Source organism: Ursus arctos, unplaced genomic scaffold (genome assembly GCF_023065955.2).
Source record: "Ursus arctos isolate Adak ecotype North America unplaced genomic scaffold, UrsArc2.0 scaffold_2, whole genome shotgun sequence".
Classification (NCBI taxonomy): domain Eukaryota; kingdom Metazoa; phylum Chordata; class Mammalia; order Carnivora; family Ursidae; genus Ursus; species Ursus arctos.
The window spans coordinates 54683204-54707555 of record NW_026622874.1 but is presented as its reverse complement, the minus strand read 5'-3'; the positions used below and the strand labels follow the sequence as shown (position 1 = coordinate 54707555).

The 24352-nt window shown below is 41.3% G+C and overlaps 1 protein-coding gene and 1 pseudogene across 2 annotated transcripts in view; one reads left to right on the top strand and one right to left on the bottom strand.

Moving 5' to 3' along the window:
* The window catches only part of MARK1 (microtubule affinity regulating kinase 1), a 113957-nt gene extending 94490 nt beyond the window's left edge, over window positions 1–19467 (bottom strand). The window contains exon 1 of one of the 2 annotated variants that reach the window (XM_057315147.1): window positions 19135–19467. In XM_057315147.1, the coding sequence (XP_057171130.1) occupies window positions 19135–19185 (51 nt within the window). In that variant the 5' untranslated portion in view covers window positions 19186–19467. The remainder of the gene's footprint in view (window positions 1–19134) is intronic. The other variant, XM_026517301.4, reaches the window with a different exon arrangement.
* LOC130544348 (60S ribosomal protein L35-like) lies at window positions 169–18002 on the top strand (annotated as a pseudogene).
* Window positions 19468–24352: the final 4885 nt, after the last annotated feature.

The following is a 24352-nucleotide window of genomic DNA, read 5'->3' as shown; positions in this document are numbered from 1 at the left end:
TTTCCCCAAACTCCCTTCCTGGGTTGACACTGGACACAAGAGAGACGCGCACAAGACCTGGAAGGCAGAACTGAAACAGTGGCCGTTTATATGCTTGAAGGTCAGTGCCGAGCAGACACAGCTGCAGCTCATCCTGGGAGAGATGATCTGCTGGCACGTCTCGGGAGCATGGAGCAGCAGTCAGGCCTCACAGCTCTCCAACTGCCGCTGCAGCACCTGCTTCGGCTGCGGGCAATCCCAGGCCAGGTGCTCGGGCAACTCTGTGATGAAGGGCATCCGCCTATCCTGCAGGTCACCATCTCAGCGCTTGGAAAGCAGTGGGAGGTAGAGACGCGTTCCCTGTTGTCCTCACAGGTTCCACTGAGTCCTGTTCTCGCCCGCTGTAGCCTCCTCGTTCCTTTCTGACTGACGGTGCTGTGGATCGCAGCCTCTTAATGTCAGCCTCCAAAGCAGCAACCACGTACAGAATACTAACCCACTGTGTAACTTTAACCCCACCGTAAAAGCCTCAGGCTACACGGCTCACAGGCTTCTGCTTCCCCGATTGAACTCAGGTGTAATAATACAGGTAAAACTGCAATAATGTTCTTTCTTCTAAAAGCACATGAACATGGGACTGTATTTCTAATTTAACTATTATGGAAGCTTGACTAAGGTGAAATTAAGTCCTCTGAGTAAAAAAAAAAAAGACCTATCAAGTATTATTTTTAGAAAGATGAAATGTATTTCCTTAAAAGAAAAGGAGGGCAAACACAGAATGAGAAGAAGTTTTCATAAATCCACCAAAACCTTGCTTATTAAGCTATTTCCTAAAACTTCTAAGGGGCAAAAATATAAGCACTGTGATTCAGAAGAGACAAAAGACGCTATATTCCAGGATACACAATGACATTATCAACATTACCCTCAACATGTAAACGCCAGATTTAAGACTTGCCTTTATATTTGGGCTCAGTAAATTCAGTGCAGTCTCGAGAGAGATTCCATTAGCATGTTTAAAGCAGCAATCAATCCAAGTATATTTGTACTCAGTCTGAAGAACGAATATATTGACATGAAGAAAATGGTGAGCATGGGAAAAAGGGAACCCCCGACAGGTGAGTTTAGTTGTGCATTTTATGACCACCGGGTAGGAAAAAGAACATATCCCCAGAAGCAAATGCGAATTTCCTCATCACCCTGGTTTTGATTCTTTGTTTCCTTGGTACCATCACTGAACACCTGCTATTAAAAAATATGTAATGTACAACTGATAACTGAAAACCAACAACCCACCCAACCAGGTACGTATTATTCTCATTTTACAGATAAGGAAATGTGCCTAATGTTATATACCTTATAAATGACTAAGCTGGGAATAAATCAACCCCAGGGATGTCCTGTCTACAAGCTGGTGCTCTTAAACATTACACAACCCTTCAGGTATGTCTGATCCCACTGAGAACATGGATGTCACTACACACCTATCCTCCTCTGCACCCTGCTGATACCTTGTTCACTGAGCCACCTGCAGGTAATCTGCCTTCCCACTTGGCTTTCTTACATGAATACAAGCATTCCAGCAAACCAGGAAGTTATACTTCACACTGTAAATTTATAATTTTAATAATTTTTTGGTATAAAAAGGAATATAAATCCATGACTTTAAATACAGAAATTTTAAAAAAATTAAAATCATGTATACTCCAGTAACCCTGAGGTAAATACTTAAAACTCTGGCATATTTACTTCTTTTATCTAAATGTACTACTACTACCACTACTAACAACAAAAATAGCAGGAGCAGCTCGGCGCCAGGCACTGTTCTAAGGACATTAGACATATTCAATCATTTAAACCTGACAACAACCCAAAAGGTAGGCACTGTTGTTATTACATTTTACAGATAAAAAAACCCAAGGAATAAAGAAAATAAGTGGCTTCCCAAGATCACAGAGCTCAAAAATGGAGCTACAACTTGAACCCACATAGTCTAACTTCAGAGCACCTGCCCAGAACCTAGAAGTTCTACTGTCCTTACCTCTGAATTGGGGTATACAAAGGGCAATCAGTCCCCTTCAGGAGGCAGACAGGGAGGCTACTGAACCTGTATTTTATTTCTAGAGGCACTCCTTCCTGAGATACTCCCTGCCCCCCCCCCCTCCCCCGGGAGGTCTTTCACTGCTGCTTGCCAGAGATATTATGAGCTAACACAACTGAGTCCCCAGGGGATAAAAAGAAAACATCTGCTTAAATTATATCTAAAAATACGGTATTAAATTCTTTCAGAAACTTCCTAGTTCTTTCACTCCCACGAGTACAAAAACCTAACAGCAAACTCATGCCAGAAATTACAATCGATGTTTGTTCTTTAAATCATTAGATTTGATTCAATTTAACACTCTAGTAGTCAAAGCTTTATTCTAAGACCTTCAGGTTCTGATATATTTAGTAAATCTAAAAAATCCAGTAATTTTTCCCTACCATAAGCTAATAATCATATCAACTTCAATGTCAATACTTTCTGCATACATTTTTTAAAGTACAATAAAAATTTAACTGATGATTTGAAGTTATGAACATGAATGTCAGGGATGAAAGGAAATGTGTCTGCAAAACACCTCAGATGGTCATAAAAAATGACCAGAATGTAAAAAGCAAATACTGTATCTACACACCACCACCTCCGATTCTTAAAGCACTTCAAAATCTTCCAGAGAATGAGTGACTCTTGACTGTATATATTTACTAAACACCCATCAAGCCACTATGTGCACAGCACCGTGCTACTGAAGAGGGGAGAACGTATTTTATTTACATATTCTTGCTGTTTTTTATATAACACAGCAAGCAGTTCTGAAAACTTCTGAAAGCCAATTATGCCAGATGCTGCGGCTGGACTGACACGGGAATCAGCACCAGGGTTCCTGGTCTCAAGCAGTTTGCAGCATTATATGTGGGACAGGTTTAAGGAAATCACAGTACGGTTCGAAAGCCCTGTCACAAAGCGCATATGAGATAGAACCAGAAACATGATAAATAATTCACTTGTGGCAGAACAGAAAACAGAGTCTCCTTCCCGACGTAGTCTTCCCTCCCCTTGATTTCTCTCCTTGCCTGGAGAGGAAGGGCAAAGAGAAAGGCAGAGGTAATCAGCCACCCGAGCTGGTATCAACCTTCTCTCCTCAAGGCTTCCCTACTTAGCATGTCCTTTGGGTGCTCATGTTTAAGAATTTACTGAACAGTTATTTCCTTATTTCCCCACGTTTACACAAGTGGCCACTGGAACATAACTTATTTCCCTCTAGTTTTTGGTATTTAAGCAGGCATCAGAAAGAATTTAGAGCGTCCAGAAGGATCAGCGGCATGACTTAGTAGTGCTGTTCAGGTAATAAATCATCTCTATAGAAAAGAGCACTACAGGTTTATAGGTAAGCACCAAAATGAGATGTACCAGTAAGCATCAGAAGAAACAAAGAGAGGTTAAAAGACTTACCCAGGATAAACCGGCTAAATAATAGTCCCCCTCAGGTCAACTGTAGTCACCACGTCTATCAAAATCACAGGACACCAGGTAAGAATAATGAATTACCAACCCCAGCCTTTGCTAAATCCCTGTCCTAGTCCCTTTATGTCACACTATCCTTCTGCCCTAAGTCTGGAGAGGCTCTACTTTCTGGCCTACCAATACTCGTGTGGTTGCTGTGGGCTTCTCTCACCTTCCTCCCAATACATACTATCACAGTAAAATGTATTTGGGATTTCATTATGAAATGTGAATCTTTCCTTAACTGGTGTTGGAAAAAAATAATCATTCTGACACTTGCTAAATGGTAAGAAAGGCTTTATTCAATATTATCGCAACAGGGGTATTGCGATAGGGGAGAGAGATCAGTTCTGAATCAGTAAAGACAGCTGGGGATTCAGAGCCGAGGTGCCAAGACGGGCGGTGAGTGGATGGAAAATTACTAAGACGAGACCTCAGGGTCAGGGGACTCTTGCTAAACTGGCCTAAGAGGGTGCTTGCTGAAGGCAGGCCAACAACGTTGACATCAAGGTGGGGGATGAGGAACTTGATTAGATATCCAGGGTGGTCAGACACCAAGGATGGGGGGATTCTCACTTAAATGACTTAGCAGAATTCCTCACTAAAATTGGGCCATGCAGGCCCTGCAAGAACAGGGCAGACATGAAGGCCAAAGTCAAAGCCTAGCTGAGAACAAGGCTCAGAGGAGCCTACCTGAAAGTCTGGTTCAAGGAGAGAGTCTCTGTCACTGGCATGTCCCCTTTACTACACCCTTCTCCTGGTGAACCAAATCAAGTTTTTAAAATACCACATTCAAAGCTCTTTCGTGGATCTTGAGAATACAGGTCACAAAATTTATTTAAAAGAATTTTTTTAAAGATTTTATTTTTATGGGGTGCCTGGGTGGCTCAGTCGTTAAGCATCTGCCTCTGGCTCAGGGCGTGATCCCAGGGTCCTGGGATTGAGCCCCGCATCGGGCTCCCTGCTCTGCTGGGAGCCTGCTTCTTCCTCTCCCACTCCCCGTGCTTGTGCTCCCTCTCTCACTGGCTGTCTCTCTGTCAAATAAATAAAACCTTAAAAAAAAAAAAAAAGATTTTATTTTTAAGGAATCTCCATACCCAATGTGGGGCTTGAACTCAGCAATCCCCAGATCACGAGTCACATGCTCTACCGACTGAGCCAGCCAGGTGCCTGAGGTCAGTAAATTTAAAAACTAGCATGTTTCTAAAACACTTAAGCATACACAGAATACAAATCTAATCATGTTGGCCCTTCACTTAAGTCACCCAAAGGGCTACCACTGCCGCTAGGACCACTTCTTGCTGAGACATGCAAAGCCCTGCCTAGTCTCCTCCCTGGTCCTCTCACTAACCGCTCCCCTAGGCTACCAGCCCCTCCTCTCAACCGCACACTCAGGGCCTCTGTGCATAATGCTCCTTCAGCCCAGTATTCTCTTCTCCTTTCCACAGAGCTGCCTGGCAAAGCAGTACTTATCTTTCAAGCCTCAGTTCAAAGGCCCTGAACTTCTCTTGAGCGCCCCTCCCCCTCCCCCTTCTTTCTTTATTCTGTGTCCTGATCACTCAAACAAGAACTGTAACTTTCTACTGCACTTGTTTGTCTCTGTGTCTATCTCCCTGTCAGGCTCTGAGTCCCTCCAGAGCAGGAACAGGTTTCATTTGCCTTTGTATCCCTTTCGTCTCCAGTCGAGATGAAACAAATAGGAAAGGAAATAAAAGCAAACCCTCTTTTGAAATTGTGAAAGTAGCACTGTTGATCTCAAAATGAAAGGTAGGCATGCTTTAAAGATTTAAAATAAACCTATTACCATATCCTCTACAGGTAGTTCATTAAAACTTTGGATTGTTGCTCGGCTTCTGATTTGTTTATAACCTGAACTAAAGGGATACAGTTGTCAAAACAGTATTAAATAAGACTTTCTCAGAAGAACGGGCACCATTGGTGAACTCCTTTATTTTGCTGCCACCACCTCCCCCAATATGGTTAACCACATAGAGCTGGGAGAAGGAAGAACATGAAATTCCTCATTACCTTCTTCCTCAATCTTACACTTACAAATGCCATACACGTGTGCCTTATTACCTCCAATACAGACAATCCCCTGTTGTTTTCTACTGCTGTCATCAACCACTGAAAGGACTGGTTCATCACTTCTCCCACCCCACTTTCTATAATATAATCGGCAACCATAATGCCTTTTTTCATTTTAGGCAAAAAATGAGATTTATTATAATGGAATCATGATCATCACATAAATCAGTGTTTTTTTTCAAAGCCTAGTCAGTGAATACCAGCATCAGAATAACAGAGAGGTTTAAGAAGAGAGATTTCTGGATCTCATGAGTATGAAGAGAGTGGGACAGAGCAGGGGTTAGGGAGTGTGAATTTAAAATGATCTCCCAAGCTGGCTCATAAAGTCACTAGAGAATAAATGAATAAACGAGGCCTTGATTTATTAAATTGTTGAGTGCCAAAAATATGCCAAATACTATGGGAGGTAATACAGGATATACAGAAATAATACTGGAAGTAGTCCCTGACCTCAAAGTATTTTCAATTTAGTTAGGAAGAAAAAGTTGACTCAGAGAATTCTAGAACAATGCTAAACTCTATCGTATAGAATGATCTCCAAACTTTAGATCAAGTACCTTATCTTTAAAAGTTTTAAATATGGGCTACTACAGGAATACTGACATAAATTACACACGCATTACATGAAAACACATAATATTAAAAAGAATTTTTGGAAACATATTAAACTTCAATGGTACAAACTTTTCAGTGATTAAACATCGTGCAATGTTAATATGTTTCTTGACTTTTAATACCTTGGCTTAATAATTCGTAATACTGAGATCTGAAGGGCTAATTGCAGTTCATGTTGACACTCGACTTCAATGACTGTATTCATATGTCAATCCATCCACCATTTATGTGAAAATTTTTTATACAAGTCATGTTAGGAAGCACCTTCCTGAGGACAATCAGCAATTTCTGAAAACTTATCATTTTAGTAACTATAACAAATGGTTTCAAAAATCTACTAAGATTTTTGTTCTAGAAGATTTATAAACTAGTTAGAAAGTTGTTCATGTTTTTAAGTGTGCAGAATGAGAAATTCAGAAATGATATATAATTTAGGGTACTAAAATCACATAAGTATGAACATTTCTGAACACCCGTTTCCAAAAAGTTTATCCTATTCTTTCTATAGAATAGTAGGCAAGATAATGTGAAGGATTTTCCAAGATAAAACTTTTTAAAAGTGTACTGCTGGGCTTGAAGAGAAGAATCCAAGGGAAAAATAAACATTAAAAAACTCCAGCTGAAAGCAACTACAAACTCCAGCACAGCCCTGGGGTCCAAATATTAAGCTTTGGACTCACTACAAGGTTAGAGAATGTAAAACTCCTTCATTGACCTGGGACCTCTTTAGGAGACTAGAATGTCCCAGGTCAGGGGCTCCTGGCTAGCTCAGTCAGTAAGATATTCAACTCTTGATCTTGGGGTTGTAAGTTTGAGCCCCACATGGGGAGCAGAGATTACTTAAAAATAAATCTTTTTTAAAAAAAGTCTCAGGTCAGTAGGAGCAAAACAAAGCCTCTCTAGAGGAAGTCGTCCTCAATTTAGACCTCCAAGTTTCACACAGATAAAAATCAGGCAAATATGAGTTCATCCACAAAGACCAACAAATACAGAAACATAGAAGCCACAGTAGATGAGAATCAAGCCCAAGGGACTTCATACAGTGGAATTTCCAGATATAGGAAGTAAATAACTATATGTCAAATGTTTAAGGAAATGAAGATGAAATCACAAAAATAAACAAAAACCAAGAGATGATAAAATAGGCCAGCCTGGTTTGAGGGAAAGAACTTACAACTTTTAGAAATGAAAAATAAAATCCATGAAATTAAAAATTCAACAATGGAAAAAGAGAAGAGTGGAGCACACATCCAACACACTGCTAGTTTCTGTCCAGCTCAACACAGGGTGTTGATAGGAACCTCCATTCACCAGGTGCCTGGGGTATGCTGAGAACAAAATGAGCTAATAAGTGTGCAGCTCCTTCAGAGAAACCACAGTACAGCAGACAGACACCAGAGGGAGCAAGAGATTACAGCTCCTTAAAAAACAAATAAACAAACAAACAAAAAAAACCCAGGAAATCCCTCTAATCAGGTATCTACATGCACGCGTTCAGAAAAGACACACTTACAGAAAAGGTTTGAGAGCCCTGAGACTCTCCCACTGGACTGAATGGTGACAAGCTTCTCCATGTATGAAGCCAGCTTAGAAAGACTGGGAGAGGTAACCATTTTTTTAAATGGATGCATAGCAACATAGAGTTATAAGGAACATTAAAAAAAAAAAAGAAAGAAACAGGGGAGAATGGCCCAACTGAGGGAACACAATAAATCTCCAAAACCAACCCTAATGGAACCGAGGTATATGTTATTATCTGGCAAAGAATTCAAAATGATTGACAAAAAGATGCTCAATGGGATCATGAAATGATACATGAACAGAAACTGAAAGTATAAAAAACAACCAAACAGAAATTTTGGAGCTCAATTTAAAAATGCGTAAATCATTAAGAAGGTTCAATGATAGGCTCGATCAAGCAGAAGAAAGAATGAGCAAATCTGAACATTTGTTTGAAACTATCCAGTCACAAGAACAACAAAAACAAAAAGACAAACAAACCCCCTCCCCCCAAAAAAAGAAAAAAGAGAAAGAGTGAAGGAAGCCTAAGGGAATTATAGGATACCATCAAAAAAACCAATACATGCATTATGGGAGTCCCAGAAAAAAAAAGAGAGCGCAAGAAAGGGACGGAAATGTTTTTTTAATGAAAACTTTCCAAATATGAGGAAGGAAATGGACAACCAGATTTCCAGATTCAAGAAACCCAAGAGAAGTTAAATAGAATGAATCCAACACAGGACGAACCCAAAAAAGTCTGCACCCAAACACATAATCAAATAGTCGAAGGTCAAAGACAGAGAATTTTAAAAGCAGCAAGATAAAGGTTACTTGTCATGTACAAAAGAGCCCTCAAAAACTGATTAGCAGATTTCTCAGCAGAAAACCTGTCGACCAGGAAAGAGTTTAAATATGTGAACTGCCGGGGCGGGGTGGGGGTGGGGGTTGCCAGGGAAGAATGCTACATCCAGCAAAACTGTCCTTCAGAAATGAATAAAAGCTTTCAACAGATAAACAAAAGCTGAGAGAGTTCATCACCACTAGACCTGCCTTACGAGAAATGCTTAAGGGAGTCATTCAAGTTGAACAAAAAGACACTAAACAGCCACAGGAAAGCATACAAAAATATAAACTTCACCAGTAATGGGAAATATATACATAAACACAGAATACTGTCATAATATAACAATGCAGCGTAGATCATTTTAATCCTGGTATAGAAGTTAAAAGACAGAAGTATTTATAAAACTATAACTATAAAATGTTAATTGATATACAATACAAAAAGATGTAGTTTGTGACAACAATATAAAGTGTGGGGAAGGAAGAAGTAAAAGCAGAATTTTTGTATGAGATTGAAGTTAAGCTGCTATCAGCTTAAAACAGATTGTTATAATTGTAAAATGTTTTATGTAAGCCCCATAGTAACCACAAAGAAAATACCTAGAGAAGATACACAAAAGAAAATGAAAAAGAAATCAAAGCATGTCACTATAAAAAAAAAAAAAAGTCAACAAAACACATAGGAAAACACCAAACATGTTAAGAAAGACAAAAGAACTACAAGACAGAAAAAAAAATAGGAACATTATATAATGATAAAAAGGTCAACTGGGGAGGAAGATAAAACATTTAAAAATATTGAAAGACCCAAATCAGAGCACTTAAAATATATGAAGCAAACAATGACAGAACTGAAGGGAGAAATAGTAACACAGTAAGAGTAGAAAATTTCACCACCCCATTTTCAATAATGGGTAGAACATCCAGACATCAAGATATCAAGAAGAAAACCAAAGACTTGAACAACACTATAGACTAAATGCTCCTAAAGACATATTTAGAACATTTCACTGAACAGCAACAGAATACATTTTTATCAAATGTATATAGATATTCTCCAGGAAAGGACACATTAGGTCACAAAACAAAATCTTACAAATTTAATAATGCTGAGATCATACCGAGTATCTTATCCAAACTAACAGTATGCAACTAGAAATCAGTAACAGAAGAAAACTGGAAAATATGTGAAAATTAAGCAACATATTCATGAATAACCACTGGGTCAAGAAGGAATCAACACAGAAATTAGAAAATATCTTGAGACAAATGAAAACAATATACAGTCGTCTTTCCTTTGGCAGCAGCAGCAGCAGATTGTGCAGACATGGCCAAAATTAAGGCCAAGACCTTTACAGCATGAAGAAAGAGGAGCTGCTTCAACAGCTGGAAGACCTGAAGGTGGAGCTGTCCCACCTGTGCATCACCAAAGCAACTGGCAGCATGACTTCCAAGGTGTCCAAGACCTGAGTTTTTTGCAAATCCATTGCCCATGTTCTCACTGTCATCAACCAGACTCAGGAAGAGAACCTCAGGAAATTCTACAAGGTAAAAAGTACAAGCCCCTGGATCTGTAGCCCAAGAAGACATGTGCCTCTGGCTGAACAAGGAGGACGAAAACCTGAAGACCAAGTGGCAGCAGTGGAAGGAGTAGTTATACCCCCCATGGTAGTACGCAGTTAAGGCCCGAGCATCAGCATCAATAACACACACACACACAAACTGGGGGAGGAAAAAAGAAAGAAAAAAAATATATATAAAAACTTACAGGATGCAGCAAAAGCAGGACTAAGTGGGAAGTTCATAGTAATAAAAACTTACATTAAAAAAAAAGAACACTCTCAAAATCCACCTCAAGGAACTAGAAAAAAGAAACACCTAAGCCTAAAATTAGCAGAAGAAAATTATAATAAAGATTATAGTAGTAATAAATAAAGTAGAGAATAGAAAAATAGAAAAAAGTCAATGAGTTTTTTTTAAAAAAATCAACAAATGAAAAAATCTCTAGCTAGACTAAAAGAGACGAACCAAATTAAAATCAGAAATGAAAGAGGAAACATTACAACTGATGCCATAGAACTAGAAAGAATAGTTAAGAGACTACCTTAATTATATGTGAACAAATTGGCATATTGGCACCTAGAAGAAATGGAGAAATTCTCATGAACATACAACCTACCAAGACTGAACAGTGAAGAAGAAGAAAATCTGAGCAGATGTAGTAAGGAGATTGAATCAGTAATCAAAAACTTTACAACAAAGAAAAGCCAGGACCAGATGGCTTTCGGGTAAATTCTACTAAACATTTAAAGAAGAACAGAAGCGCCTGGGTGACTCAGTTGGTTAAGTGTCTGCCTTTGGCTCAGGTCACGATCCTGGGATCAAGCCCCATGTTGGGCTCCTGCTCAGCAGGGATCCTGCTTCTCCCTCTCCCTCTGCAGCTCCCCCTGCTGGTGGTCTCTCTCTTTCTCTCTCTCTCTCTCAAATAAACAAATACAATCTTTAGAAAAAATAAAGAATAAACACCAATCCCTCTAAAACTTTTCTAAAAATTGGAGAGAGGAAAACTCATTGTATGAGGCCAGCATTACTCTAATACCAAAACCAGAAAAAGACACTACAAGAAAACCAGAGGCCAATAACCTTGATGAATATATACACAAAAACCCTAAATGAAGTATCAGCAAACCAAATTTAACAGCATATTAAAAGGATCATACATGATGACCAAGTGGGATCTATCCCCAGGATACAAGGACGGTTCAACATAGGTAATCAATGTAATATACCACATTAACATAACAAATGATGAAAATCACACGATTATCTCTACTGATTCAGACAAGGCATCAATACCCTTTCATCATAAAATACTCTCAAGAGGGGCGCCTGGGTGGCTCAGTCCGCTAAGCACCTGCCTTTGGCTCAGGTCATGATCCCAGCATCCCGGGATTGAGCCCTGTGTCGGGCTCCCTGCTCAGTGGAGAGCCTGCTTCTCTCTCTCTGCTGCTCCTCCTGCTTGTGTGTGCATGCTCTCTCACTCTCTCTCTCTCTCTCTCTGTCATCAAAATAAATAAAATCTTTAAAAACAAAACAAAACTCTCAACAAACTAGAAACAGAATAGAAGGGCATTACCTCAACATAATCAATACCATATCTCAAAAGTCCACAGCTAACATCATACTCAATGGTGAAAATTGAAAGTTTATCCTCTGTGATCAAGAACAAGGCAAGGATGCCCCCTTTTGCCATTTATATTCAACACAGTGCTGAAAATCTTAGCAGGGCAATTAGGCAAGGAAAAGAAATAAAAGCTACACACTCCAGAAAGGAAGAAGTAAAAGTACCTCTGTTTGCAAATGACATGATCTTATATGTAGAAAACCCTATGACTCCCACCAAAAAACCCCAAACAACTGTTCGAACTATAAATGAATTGAATAAAGTTGCAGGCTACAAAATCAACAAACAGTTGTGTTTCTATACACTAACAACAAATGATGTGAAAAGAAAATTAAGAAAACAACCTCATTTATAATTACATCAAAAAGAATAAACTAGTTAGGAATACATTTAACCAATGAAGCAAAAGATGTGTACACTGAAAACTACAAAACATTGCTAAAATAAATTAAAGAAGACACATATAAATGGAAAGATATCCTGTGTTTATGGTTTGGAAGACGGAATATTGATAAAATGTCCATCCTACCCAAAGAGATCTACAGATCAACACAATCCCTATCAAAACCCCAATGCCATTTTTTACAGAAACAGAAAAAACAATCCTAAAATTCACATGGAACCACAAGGACCCTGAATAGCCAAAACAATCTTGAGAAAGAAGAACAAAGATGAAGGCCTTACACTTACGACTTCAAAGCACATTACAATGTTATAATAATCAAAACAGTATGGCACTGTTGTAAAGACGGGCATATAGACTAATGGAATAGAATTGAGAGCCCAGAAATACATTTTTGTATATATGGGGAAATGATCTTTGATAAGAGTACCAAGAATACACAAGTGGGAAATGAGGGTCTTTTCAATAAATGGTGTTGGGAAAACCAGATCTTCACATGCAAAAGAATGAAAACAGACGTTTTATCTTATACCATACACAAAAATTAACTCAAAATGCATTGAAGACTTAAATACAACACATGAAACTGTAAAATACCCAAAAGAAAACATAGGGGGAAAGCTTCATTACACAGATCTTGGCAATGACTTCCTGAATATAACATGAAAAACACAGGCAATCAAGGCAAAAAAATAGGTGTGACTACATCAAACTAAAAAGCTTCTGCACAGCAAAGGCATCAAGCCTCACAGTAAAAAGGCTAGGAAAGCCACAGAATGGAAGAAAATATTTATACACCATAAATCTGAAAAGGGGTTAATAACCAAAATATTCTTACAATCCTGATTTTAATGGACAAAGGACTTGAATAGACATTTCTCCAAAGAAGATATATAAATGGTCAATAGATATATGAAAAGATGCTCAACATCACTAATCATCAGAGAAATGCAAATCAAAACCACAATGAGATTATCACTTCACACCTGTTAGGATGACCATTATCAAAAAACAAAGCAGACAATAATAAATGTTGACAAGGATGTGGAAAGATTGGTTTGAATGTAAAATGGTGCAGTCATTACGGAAAACGATATGGAGGCTATTAAAAATAGAACTAACATATAATCTGGCAATCAATTCAATTCAAAAGAATTGAAATCAGGACCTCAAAGAGAGATTTGCAATCCCATGTTCACTGCAGCATTATTTACAACTGCCAAGTTACGAGAACATCCCAAATGTCCATCAATGGATGAATGGATAAAGAAATGTATTATATACGTTCAAAGGAGTATTTTTCTGCCATAAAAAGGAAGGAAATTCTGTCATGCTTTATTATGGGTCAACCTCGGGGACATTACACTAAGTGAAATTAGCCCATCATAGAAAGACTGATACTGCATGATTCCACTTAAATGAAATATGTAACATACTCAAACTTATAAAAGCCGAGAGTAGAATTGTGGTTGCCAGGGACTGGAGAAAGAGGAAAATGGGAAGTTGTTATTCAATGGTATAAAGTTTCAGTCATGCAAGATAAAAAAGTTATATAGATTAGCTATACAACTTTGTGCCGACAGTTAACAATACTGTACCATGCACTTAGAGTTTTTTAAGAGAGCAGATTTCATGGTATGTGGTTTTTACCACAATTTAATACAAATTTAACAGAGGGATTAACAGTGATTTAAATACAGCTAAAGAGATTTAGCCAACTGAAAGACAAATCTAAACATTACATTCCATAACTGTACTGCAGATTATACCATACACTGTAGTACAGAGAAACAATGAAACAGAGGAAGAAAGGAGAGTCTAAGACATATGTAGGACAGAATGAGAAATTTTAACATATTTAATCAGAGCACTGGAAACACTAGAGAGAACCGAGGTAAATTAATACTTAGAGAATGACCGATCACAGAACTGATGAAAGATATAAATCCACAGATGATAAATCCAAACAAATCATGCAGCTATTGTAGAGAGGCAATGAACTTGTGAAAAAAAAAATGAATGAGAAGTTAAGGCACATGGAGGAGCTACGGTCTAACGTCTAACATAATCAAATCAGAGTCCCCAAATGAACCTCTAAAGGGAGCAGAAACAAGGCAATTTTCAAAAGATAATAGTTGATAACTATCCAGAACAAATGAAAGATAGGAAATCACAGACATAGGAAGCAAGAAGGAAAAAAAGAAATTCATACCAGGGGTACCTGGGTGGCTCAGTTGGTTAAGCATCCAACTGGTGATTTCAGCTCAGGTCATGATCTCAAGGTTGTGAGATCAAGCCCTGCATGGAGCCCCACACTGGGTATGGAGCCTGCTTAAGATTTTCTCTCTCCCTCCGTCTGCCCCTACTCCCCACTCTCTCCCTTTCTTAAAAAAGAAAAACAAAAAAAAAAAACAAAAAAAAACCCATACCTAAATACACTGTGGTGAAAGTCCAACACTTAAAGAAAAACAGAGAATCTTAAAGAGACAGATGGAAAAGTCGCCTACTTTTTTAAAAAAAGATTTTGTTTATTTATTGTCAGAGAGAATGCACAAGCAGGATGTTTTTCTCACAATGGATGGTCCTGCACACCCACCTTGGAGACCAGTAGTGTGGACTATACACAGACCGATGTTCAGCTACAGCAGACAGCAATCCTTGCTGTAACCCATTCAGAATTTTTCTTAGAAAGAGGAGCCATCCCATAAAGGATTTATGAGTTGGGGACAAGGGGAAAAGAGCAGGGCACTCCAGACAGAGAAAACAGCAAAGGTTCAAAATAGTGGTGAGCACAGCATAGCCTGTTCTTACTCTAATAATGTATTTTATATCATTTCATATATGCTTTTAAAATTTCTAGGACAAAAACAAAACAAACCAAAAAGCACCTCCAAGAAGCAATAGCGCGAGCACAGCAACAGTGGAAGATGTCAGAGATTATAACCTTGGGCAGGTCACTTAACTTTCTGAAGGCTTCTGCCTCTGTTTGTAATATGCGATACTTACTCTTTCCAGTGTCACTAAGATATTTTGAGGATAGATGAAAAAATTCAAAAGGGGAATGTTCCAGCACTGATGTCTTACATATTAGCCCCAGTCACTGTGCTGGGTACTGGGGATACAGAATAAAGGGGACAAACTAAGGCGGCGATTAGAATGCAGTGTGGTAAGGACGGTGACCTGTGAGGCATGCACAGGGCAGTGAGCAACCCAAGGGTAGTAGCAAAGGCATGCTTCTCTCCTGCCTTTTCCCACCATTAACAGAGATTCCCGGAGGACCAGCTACTGATGGCCACCGAACATACACCAAGCACTCGTGATGGTCATCATGCTGAGTTTCAGATCTATCAAAAGAATCACCTTCAAGAGTTTTATTATTAAAAGAGTCAAAATAAGTTTAACCAAAACATCCCAAGGAGGAGTCAAATCAATTTTCTTCATACTTATTGAAATTCACCACAGAAAGCTAGTCTGGGCATTTTGGATCCATAAAAATCAGCATAATCAGAGTTTTCCTAAAACAGGGAGAAACAATTTATCTTGCTTCATTTAAAAGCACCTCAGAGCAATGATAATATATTATCTACATTCATACTGGAACTATCCAAGTACAATTTAAGAGAAGAAAAAAAATATTTCAAATGCCCATTCTTTTTCTGGACTTGTTACAACCTAAAATCAAACACATTTTGCATAAATTAATGCTATGATCTATAACATACCTTTTCTACTTTTTTCTTTTTTTTTTTTTTTTTTTAAAGATTTTGTTAATTTATTTGACAGAGAAAGAGTGCATGACAGAGCACAAGCAGGGGGAGCAGCAGAGGGAGAGGGCTCTCCACTGAGCAGGGAGCCCAAGGACGGGGGCTCAATCCCAGAACCCTGGGATCATGACCTGAGCTGAGGGCAGATGCTTCACTGACTGAGCCACCCAGGAGCCCCTTTTCTTTCTCTACTTCACTGTGAAGTGTTTACTGCATTAAAAGTTCATCATTCGTTATTCTACGGTATTTAGCCAATTCAGGCTTATCAATGCACAAATCCTTCATCTAAGAAAATAACTCCTGAAAAAGTGCGCACAGAATGCTCTGAAGAAAAAAAAGGCAATTCTTTCTCACTCTACTACATACTGTAGTAATAGATCAGTGCTGTTAACATTCTTCTTTTGAATTTCTTAATTTATCCTCAACATACATTAGTGACATATAGGGGGTAAGGTATTACATATTCCCAAGAATACAAAGTCCAAATACATTCACATATGACAAAACAAAATTTCATATTCACTGCAAATGACAATAAAATACAAAGATGGTTTTTAAAACTGCCATATCTGTTTAAATTAAAACATTTCTAGCAGTGGTCGAATGTTTTTAGTTATATCCTTAATATTCCAAAGGACTTGAAGTCTTTATGGTCACATGAATATAAATTTTCCCAACTATTTTTAAAAATATGTCACTTTAACTGAAAACGACTACAAACAAACGTACGTTTTGACTGCCATGCTGGCATTAATATATTAGCTAACAAGCAGGTTTGTTCTTTATTTCACTGGTGAGAGGTAAGTAAGAATGGCATTTACTACCAACCAGAGAATAAAGAGAGACACCAACAATAATTTAATAGCCATCTCTGGTGGTCCCTTTGATAAAGGCCTATAGCGCTTAAAAACCAATTTAGCCCTATTTACACAGTTTTCTTCTGTACACTATTTGTTTGGGATTATATTTACCTTTCCAGTAAGCTCCTTGAGGGGAGAGGCCTTATCTTAAATAATACTTTCTTATCCCGTCCAGCTCAAAAACAAAGCTGGGTGCACATTTAACAGCCATAAATTAACAGCCATAGTGTAATAGATATTTTCCACAAATTGGGATATATCAGGCAATTAGGAGAAAATCAGAATTGGACAAAGTCAGCTACATGGAGATATAGTCAGGTACAGCACAAGGACAGGGGACAAGACCATAAAAGTGACTTTGAAATAACATGTTCGGAATCAGAGCAAATGAGTTTAACTGTTTTCAGAAGGTACAACAAAATTTATCACACAATTATTGCTTAGCTTAAAAATCCATTGGGTTTGTGGGGGGTCTTACATGTGATGCTGCATTTTGTACCATTCCTTGATGCATATTCCTATAATGCTATCTCATATCCTTAAGAAGTACCTTATTCATGCAAGTATGGAAAGAGCTATACTATTCAAAATCCGAAAGAAATTAAAAACAGTGTATTTTTCCACCTTTTCTAGGTTATCACACAGTGTTCTGTAATAAAAACAGAGGTCCTCGTCCGTCTTACTTTTCATTCACTGAAATGGCACACTGAATGACAGGAATCTTTTTAGAGTTCCTGTTAGAAACATTCTGTTTCAAAACTTGACTTTAAGCTCAACGTTAACCAAATTTTTCATCTTTTCCCCTGACCTTCCTTCAGTGTCCCAATCAAAATTATGTATCAACTGTATTTTTTTAAAGCAACGGTTACAATGCAAAATGAAGTTATTACAATTTCTGCTAGCAGCAGCCTCACACTGTGTTTACCATTTTCAATGCACGGTACTAGGGAGGACAAAAGCACACTCTGAAATACCTTCCCAGCTTTTTCTAACAATAGTCTCTTACTAGAATTTCTTCTCCCTTCATGTAATTATATTAAGTTTCTGTGTTCCCCTACTCTCCGACGATTAAATAATCTGTTTATACCAGCCGCCAACACTTCAGAGGTGAGCTCCTATCTTCTCCCCCATATCTTTTGTCTAAGAACGCCAAAGCACTCATATTTTATTTTACCAGCCTTATGACCGCCTGGTACTCCAAGACTGGAGTCTGAGTTAACTAGACAACCAGAGAGATCTGGACAGCCGACTAAACTTGGTACCCTCTAGCCCCTTAAAAACCAGTCAAAAAACCAGCCAAGGCCCTATTTACAAAGTCATGAAGGTTTTTAAAAAAAAAAAAAAAACCCAAAACGAGGAAAAAAACAAAACCTTTCCACAAAGAAACTCACACACACCACACACACAATTGTACTTTTACAGAAGGTGGGACTACAACTGATCTGGTCCTTTTGGTTTTCAAGAGTTTAAACACCAGGGACATCTGCATCCAGATAAAAACTCCTGAGGGCAATTCGATCAAAGACACAGAAAATCCTTCCTTCAAAGAAAATGCACCGTGTGACACTCCAAGAAGGAGGAGAGATATTTAAAGTAAAACCTGCCCTGAATTATCACCACTGACTTGAGGAAGAGAATAAAAAGCCACTGGCTTCCGCCGGCTTTTAAACGTTTTGCCGTAACCCCAGGGCCACAGAGGCTGTCCGGGAAATTCTTCTACTCATCCCTCCCGAACAGCGTCTCGGCAGCAGGAACTCATCTACACAAACACACACGTCCATCTCTACAACCACTCTGCCCCTTCCATTCCGACCTTCCCCCTGCGGTGCCCACGACCCAAAATGGGACACAATGTTACAAAAAGCAAAGTCATGGGGCAATGCAGGGGGGTGGGGGTGCAGAGGGCTGAATGGGCCAGAAGAGCGAGGGGGGAAGAGGCAGTCAGCTGGCTCGCCCGCGACCGTAGAGCGAACACTCGGGTGGGGATACAGCATGCCGAGGGACAAACACAGCAATCCGGGATGCCCACTCTGCCCTCGCCGGTGCCTCCCTGCCCTCCATCCGCCCACCCCCTCCGGGAGGACCACCCCGAGGACAGGGCTCCCCGTACAGCCCCCGCCCTCGCCCTGCAGGGGAAAGCAGCGAAATGGGGTTGGAATGAAAAAGGGGGCTGAGCGGCGGGCGAGAGGCACGCCGGCTCCAGGTGGAGACCGTGCGGCGGCGGCGGCGGCCGCTGCGGGGGCCGGGGTGGGGCGGGGTGGGGTGGGGGACGGCGGCCCGGCGGAGGGTGAAGCGGGGGTCGGCCCAGGGTCTCGCCCCCGCCGCTCCCGGGGGAGGCTCGAGTTACTCACGTTCTCCGTGTCCCGCTCGTTCACCGTCGGCAATGGCGTCCGGGCCGACATTTTGTGCGGGCGGCGGGGTCGGGCCGGGGTCTCGCCGGCCCGGCTGGGGTGCGGGCCCGGGGGCGAGCGGAAGGGGGTGCGGGCGCGGGGCCGGGCCGAGCGGCTCCCGCAGGCCGCGGGGCGGTGCAACAAGCGGCCCCGGCGGGGCGAGGGGGAGGAGGACGCGGAGGAAGGGGAGGGGGAGCCGCTTCCCGCGGCGGCGCCGGCGGGGGACGCGGGCAAGAGCGAGGGCGGGCTCCGGGCGAGGGCGGTTGCCCGGCGCGGGCCGGGCGGCGAGGCCGGCGGGATGCGGCGCCGAGGGGGGGGGGGAGGCGGGGAAGGGGAGCCGGGGGGCGGCGACCGGGCCCCGCTAGTCTCCCCGGGCCATGGCTGAAGGTGAGCTCGCCCCGCAAATCACTGCCCGGCTCGTCCCGGCGAGCGCGGCTCGGGCCCGGGAGCCGCGGCCCTGACAGCGCCGCCCGCGCCGCGCCCCGCGCCCCGCCTCAGGTGTGCGGCGCCGCCCGGCCGAGCCGCAGCCACGCGCCCGGGGCCCAGCGGCGGCGGCGCCCCGGCTCCCGGCGCGCCCGTCCCGGCTGCTAGGCGCGCTCGCCGCCGCCGCCGCCGCGCCTCAGCCGGAGGAGCGGCCCGAGCCGGCAGCGCGCGGAGCGGCGGGCGCGGCACGCAGCGCCCAGAGGCACTTGGCGGCCGCCGCCGGGTGGGCGGGCGCCAGCCGAGGGGGCCTCTCCATTCATTCCCTCATTAGGGATGCGGGGCCGCTCCTCCCCCTCCTCGCGCGCGCTCTCGCCCGCCGGCCCCGCTGTTTATTTTTGTTTCTCGCCCCACCCGCGGAGTACCGTAGTCTGAGAGCCTCTGGTGGCTTTTATTTGTATTCGTGTTTGGGTTTTGCCGCCCGAGGTGAGAGGGCGCTGGTGCAATTAAGTGGCCCCCTTTTGTCCGTTTCCTCGGAAAGAATGGGTGCGATCCTCCGCCGCCCGTCTCCCACCTCGGGACTTTTCCCAGGCTTAAATTCCGCTCCCCCGCCCCCGTGTGCAAGCTTTCTCAATTCCTGCCCTTCCCACCCGCCAAGCCCCCTCTCAACCCCCTTCTCCAGGGAGCCGTGGGGTTCGGGGTCACCCTCATAATTGGGCAAACGGCACAAACGCCCCTGGAAAAGCCAGCAGCCTCGGCGGGGTGCAGAGGGCGCGGGCGGGGCAGCTCGCGGAGGTGCCCGCAAGGCGTCGCCTCCTTGGGAATCGGGCGGCCAAAGAGGTCTCCGGCGCCCACGGCAGCACCCCCGGAGCGGGTGAGACCGGGAGTCCCAATGTCTACACCGACTGATCGTCACTTCCTGGGACACAAGGAAGTGTCACTTAGGCGAGCTTGTTTAGGAAGGGTGGAGACCAGTCTTTGATTCTGGCCCAGTCCTACCTCCTCCAGGTGGCTTCCTCACCCGTCCACCCACCTGCCACTTACATATTCTTTAACATCCCTGTACAATGCACTGTCCAGGGCCCATTAGCCCCTTAAAAACCAATGCTACTTCTTTCTGTCTTATCTGGGAGCTTACATTTTGCACACTCAACCTCTAGGACAAAAACCTTATCATCTCTCTATTCTTGCCAATATTTCTTTTTCGCTTCCTTTCATGGGTGGGCAGGAAGATAAAAGGAGCAATAGATAGAAGGAAGTAGATCCAATTTTCGAGCTACTTTCTTTTTTTTTTTTAAAGATTTATTTATTTATTTATTTATTTGACAGAGATAGAGACAGCCAGCGAGAGAGGGAACACAGGCAGAGGGAGTGGGAGAGGAAGAAGCAGGCTCATAGCGGAGGAGCCTGATGTGGGGCTCGATCCCATAAGGCCGGGACCACTCCCTGAGCCGAAGGCAGACGCTTAACCGCTGTGCCACCCAGGCGCCCCTCGAGCTACTTTCTTAAGCCTCCAATGGGAATCTTAGGATGATGGGAAATTCCTCCTCTCTTCTGAAGTTCATCCATTTGAAGAATCCCTGCGCCAGGTGGTTTTTAACCTGACTCATTAAAGGTTGTTTCTGAAAATTTAACACTTGACCCTTAAAATATGTCCCGAAAGACCTAAAATAGCAAATACAAAGATACTCTAAGAAAAAAAATCTCATCTGGTAAATATTCACTTCTTGAACACCATCTAGGTATTTATTTCCTTAGCAGTTTATCTTGTAAACACTTCTCAATTTCACAAGGCAAATAAAAATCCCAAGATCCCTTTGGTGTTCGTCACCACTACTCAAAATGCAAGCTTTAGAACTGCAAGGCTGCATCCTGAATTATGGTGTACAACTGGGAATGCCAAGCTCTCACAGTCCCTCTGCGGAGATCCTGAATCACCAAGATGGATTGAAGTTGCCAGGGCGGAAGCCTGTACTTTTCTGATCTAACTAGAGCCACTGCTGCCTATAGGGGCAGCTGATGCCGTGTCAGCAGCACCGTTGACTGCTGTGGCCACTGGAGTACCCTGCATTACAACAGTCCCCATGTCAGAGTGGGAATAAACGAGTATCTGTGGAACAAGTCTCAACCCCATTGGGACAGACATCATTCCTTCAACTGGTAGCTTGGATTTTGCTTTTCGGTGCCCATTCACATCGTATCCTGTCTTTATCTTGTATTAACCCAGACAGATACTTACTTGCATGGTAAAGTCCACACATCTGACTTATTCAAGATCACAGATGTACCAGGTTGATAGTGTACCTAAGAAGATAACTGGAATACGTGGTACTGTTCAATCATGTACCAGTTACGATACCCACTGGCCCACCTCCATAAGGTTCTTTATGCCTATAAGGTGTAATGGCTAATTAGAGACAGAGCTCAAAGGAGAGCCCAGTATTTCTGGGACAGTGACTTGCAAGGCTTTAAAGTGTATGTTAAAAGTCATGGGCAAATCCCTTGGCTGTGTTTGCTACGCTGGGCTCGTATATAGAAACTTGCTGAAAATCAGGTAGTGATAGGAAAGGATACTTATTTTTAAAATCGATCCATAAAGAAAGTTTTATAACAGTGGCATTACATTCAAAGGGACTCTTACTGGGTGGATAATTCAAGTCCATAATGCTGGCTACCAAAATAGATAAGAAACAATGCCATCGCCCCCAAAATGGCATTCAAATAACCCTTATTCATGCCTATAATTTTAGGCTAGGTATATAATGAAAATTCATTTGGCAGAGGTTAGAAGAAATCATTGAGTCATTGAGTGTGTGCACCTATACGAAGTCTCCTCCCCTTGACCTGGCAGGAGGCAGTACTGTGAGTGGATTACAATTTACTTAGCTACAGTCCTTAATAATGAGAATGCTCATGAGCAAAATTTTCTTGTATCACTATGTACAGATCCTTGTGCCTGTGACAATGAAGAAATGACAAAAGGAGTATTTTAAGGCTTTGAGTAATTTTCTCTAGGATTATTAACCAAATGCAGCGTGTTTAATATGCAGGTTTCTAACTTCAGGTATTAGGGTAATACAGTTTCAGAAAAAAATGGGAAGTACTGAGAAAACAAAAGGAAAATAAAGGTCTACAAGATTCTAGACCTCCACTGAAGTGTGCTCAAAGAGCATTGTCCATCGGCAGCCCTGCGGAGAGCAGTTTTCTAGAACTACACAGTCCTATACAGGAGGTACCAACTACATGTGGCTATTGAGCTCTTGACATGTCACTAATGTGACTAGGGAAGTGAATTTATTATTGATTTCATTTTTAATTAACTTTAAATAATTTAAAAACTGATATTTGATTCAATTATTGGGGAATTTTAAATTGTTAAGAAAAAAACTTGGATATATGAACCTACCCTTTCAACTAAATATTCTTTTTTTTTAAAGATTTTATTTATTATTTTAGAAAGAGGGAGAGAGTGCATGCATGGGGGGGAGGGGAAGAGGGAGAAAATCAAGCCGACTCCATGCTAAGCATGGAGCCCTATGCAGGGCTCCATCTCGATCTCATAACCCTGAAATCAGTACCCCAGCCAAAACCAAGAAGCTGACGGTTAACTGACTGAGCCACCCAGGCGCTCCTCAGCTAAATATTCTGAAATCTAAATGTAGCTCAAATATTTCTGATGAAAATTTGTCACCTGAATTGAGATGTGCTGTAAATATAAAATGTATACCAGAATTTTAAACACTTAGGGAAAAAAAAAGTGTAAGGTATCTCTTTAATAAATATTATATTGATTACATATTGAAATGCTAACATTTTGACGTGTTGGGTTAAACAAAGTATATCAAAATTAATTTCAACTGTTTCTTTTTACTTTTCCAAAGGTCAAGACTGAAAAATATAAAATTAACATATGTGACTTAAATCATCTCTCTTTTGGACAACACTTCTCTATAAAGTAAAAATTGAAAATAAACAGGTTTAGTTGTTGAAGAACCAAAAGCCTTGATTAGAAGCTATTAATAATTCCGTCTTTGACTCAACAAACATTATATTAAGTACCACTCTACCACATGCCAAGCACTATACTGTTCAAAGGGAATATTCTTCCTCATAGTCACTAGCAGCTCGTATTCTTTTTACAGAGCTAAATGAAAAATATGGTGAATTTATACAAATGAGTGTTAACAGATTGCAGTCATTTGTAAACGAACAATTTATCAAATGTGACAGATTTAGCAGTTCATAATAAACTCATAAAACTGTACATTTCTTATACCATGTGTACTTAATGTACCTCATATCCGATAGACTTGGCCAGTCCACAGCTATTTACTATTGAGAACATACTTTGTTTCAATAGGATACAGGACTATCTACAATCTTTCCTTTAACCCACAGAGAACTACAAAAAAGGGCAGTTCTGTAAGGTAACAAAAAGTTGTCCCAGCTAAAGAGAAATGTGGTTAATGTCCATCAGGAAAAGAATAATTGGTTCTTTAAAAATAAATAAATAAATAAATAAATAAATAAATAAACAAACAAACAAATAAATAAATAAAAGGTCCTGATTGTTCTCCTGTGGTCAACAAAGTAAATTTTTATCGCATGTCAACAGTCAAGATGTAAAATGTAGAATCACTGAAATGGAAATGAATCTCGAGAGGGGTCTGCTGCCTTTTACACTGTCTGTATGGTCACAGAAGGACTGAAGAAGGACTGATTATACACACTAAGCCTGCCGTCATCGCTGTCCGTGTCA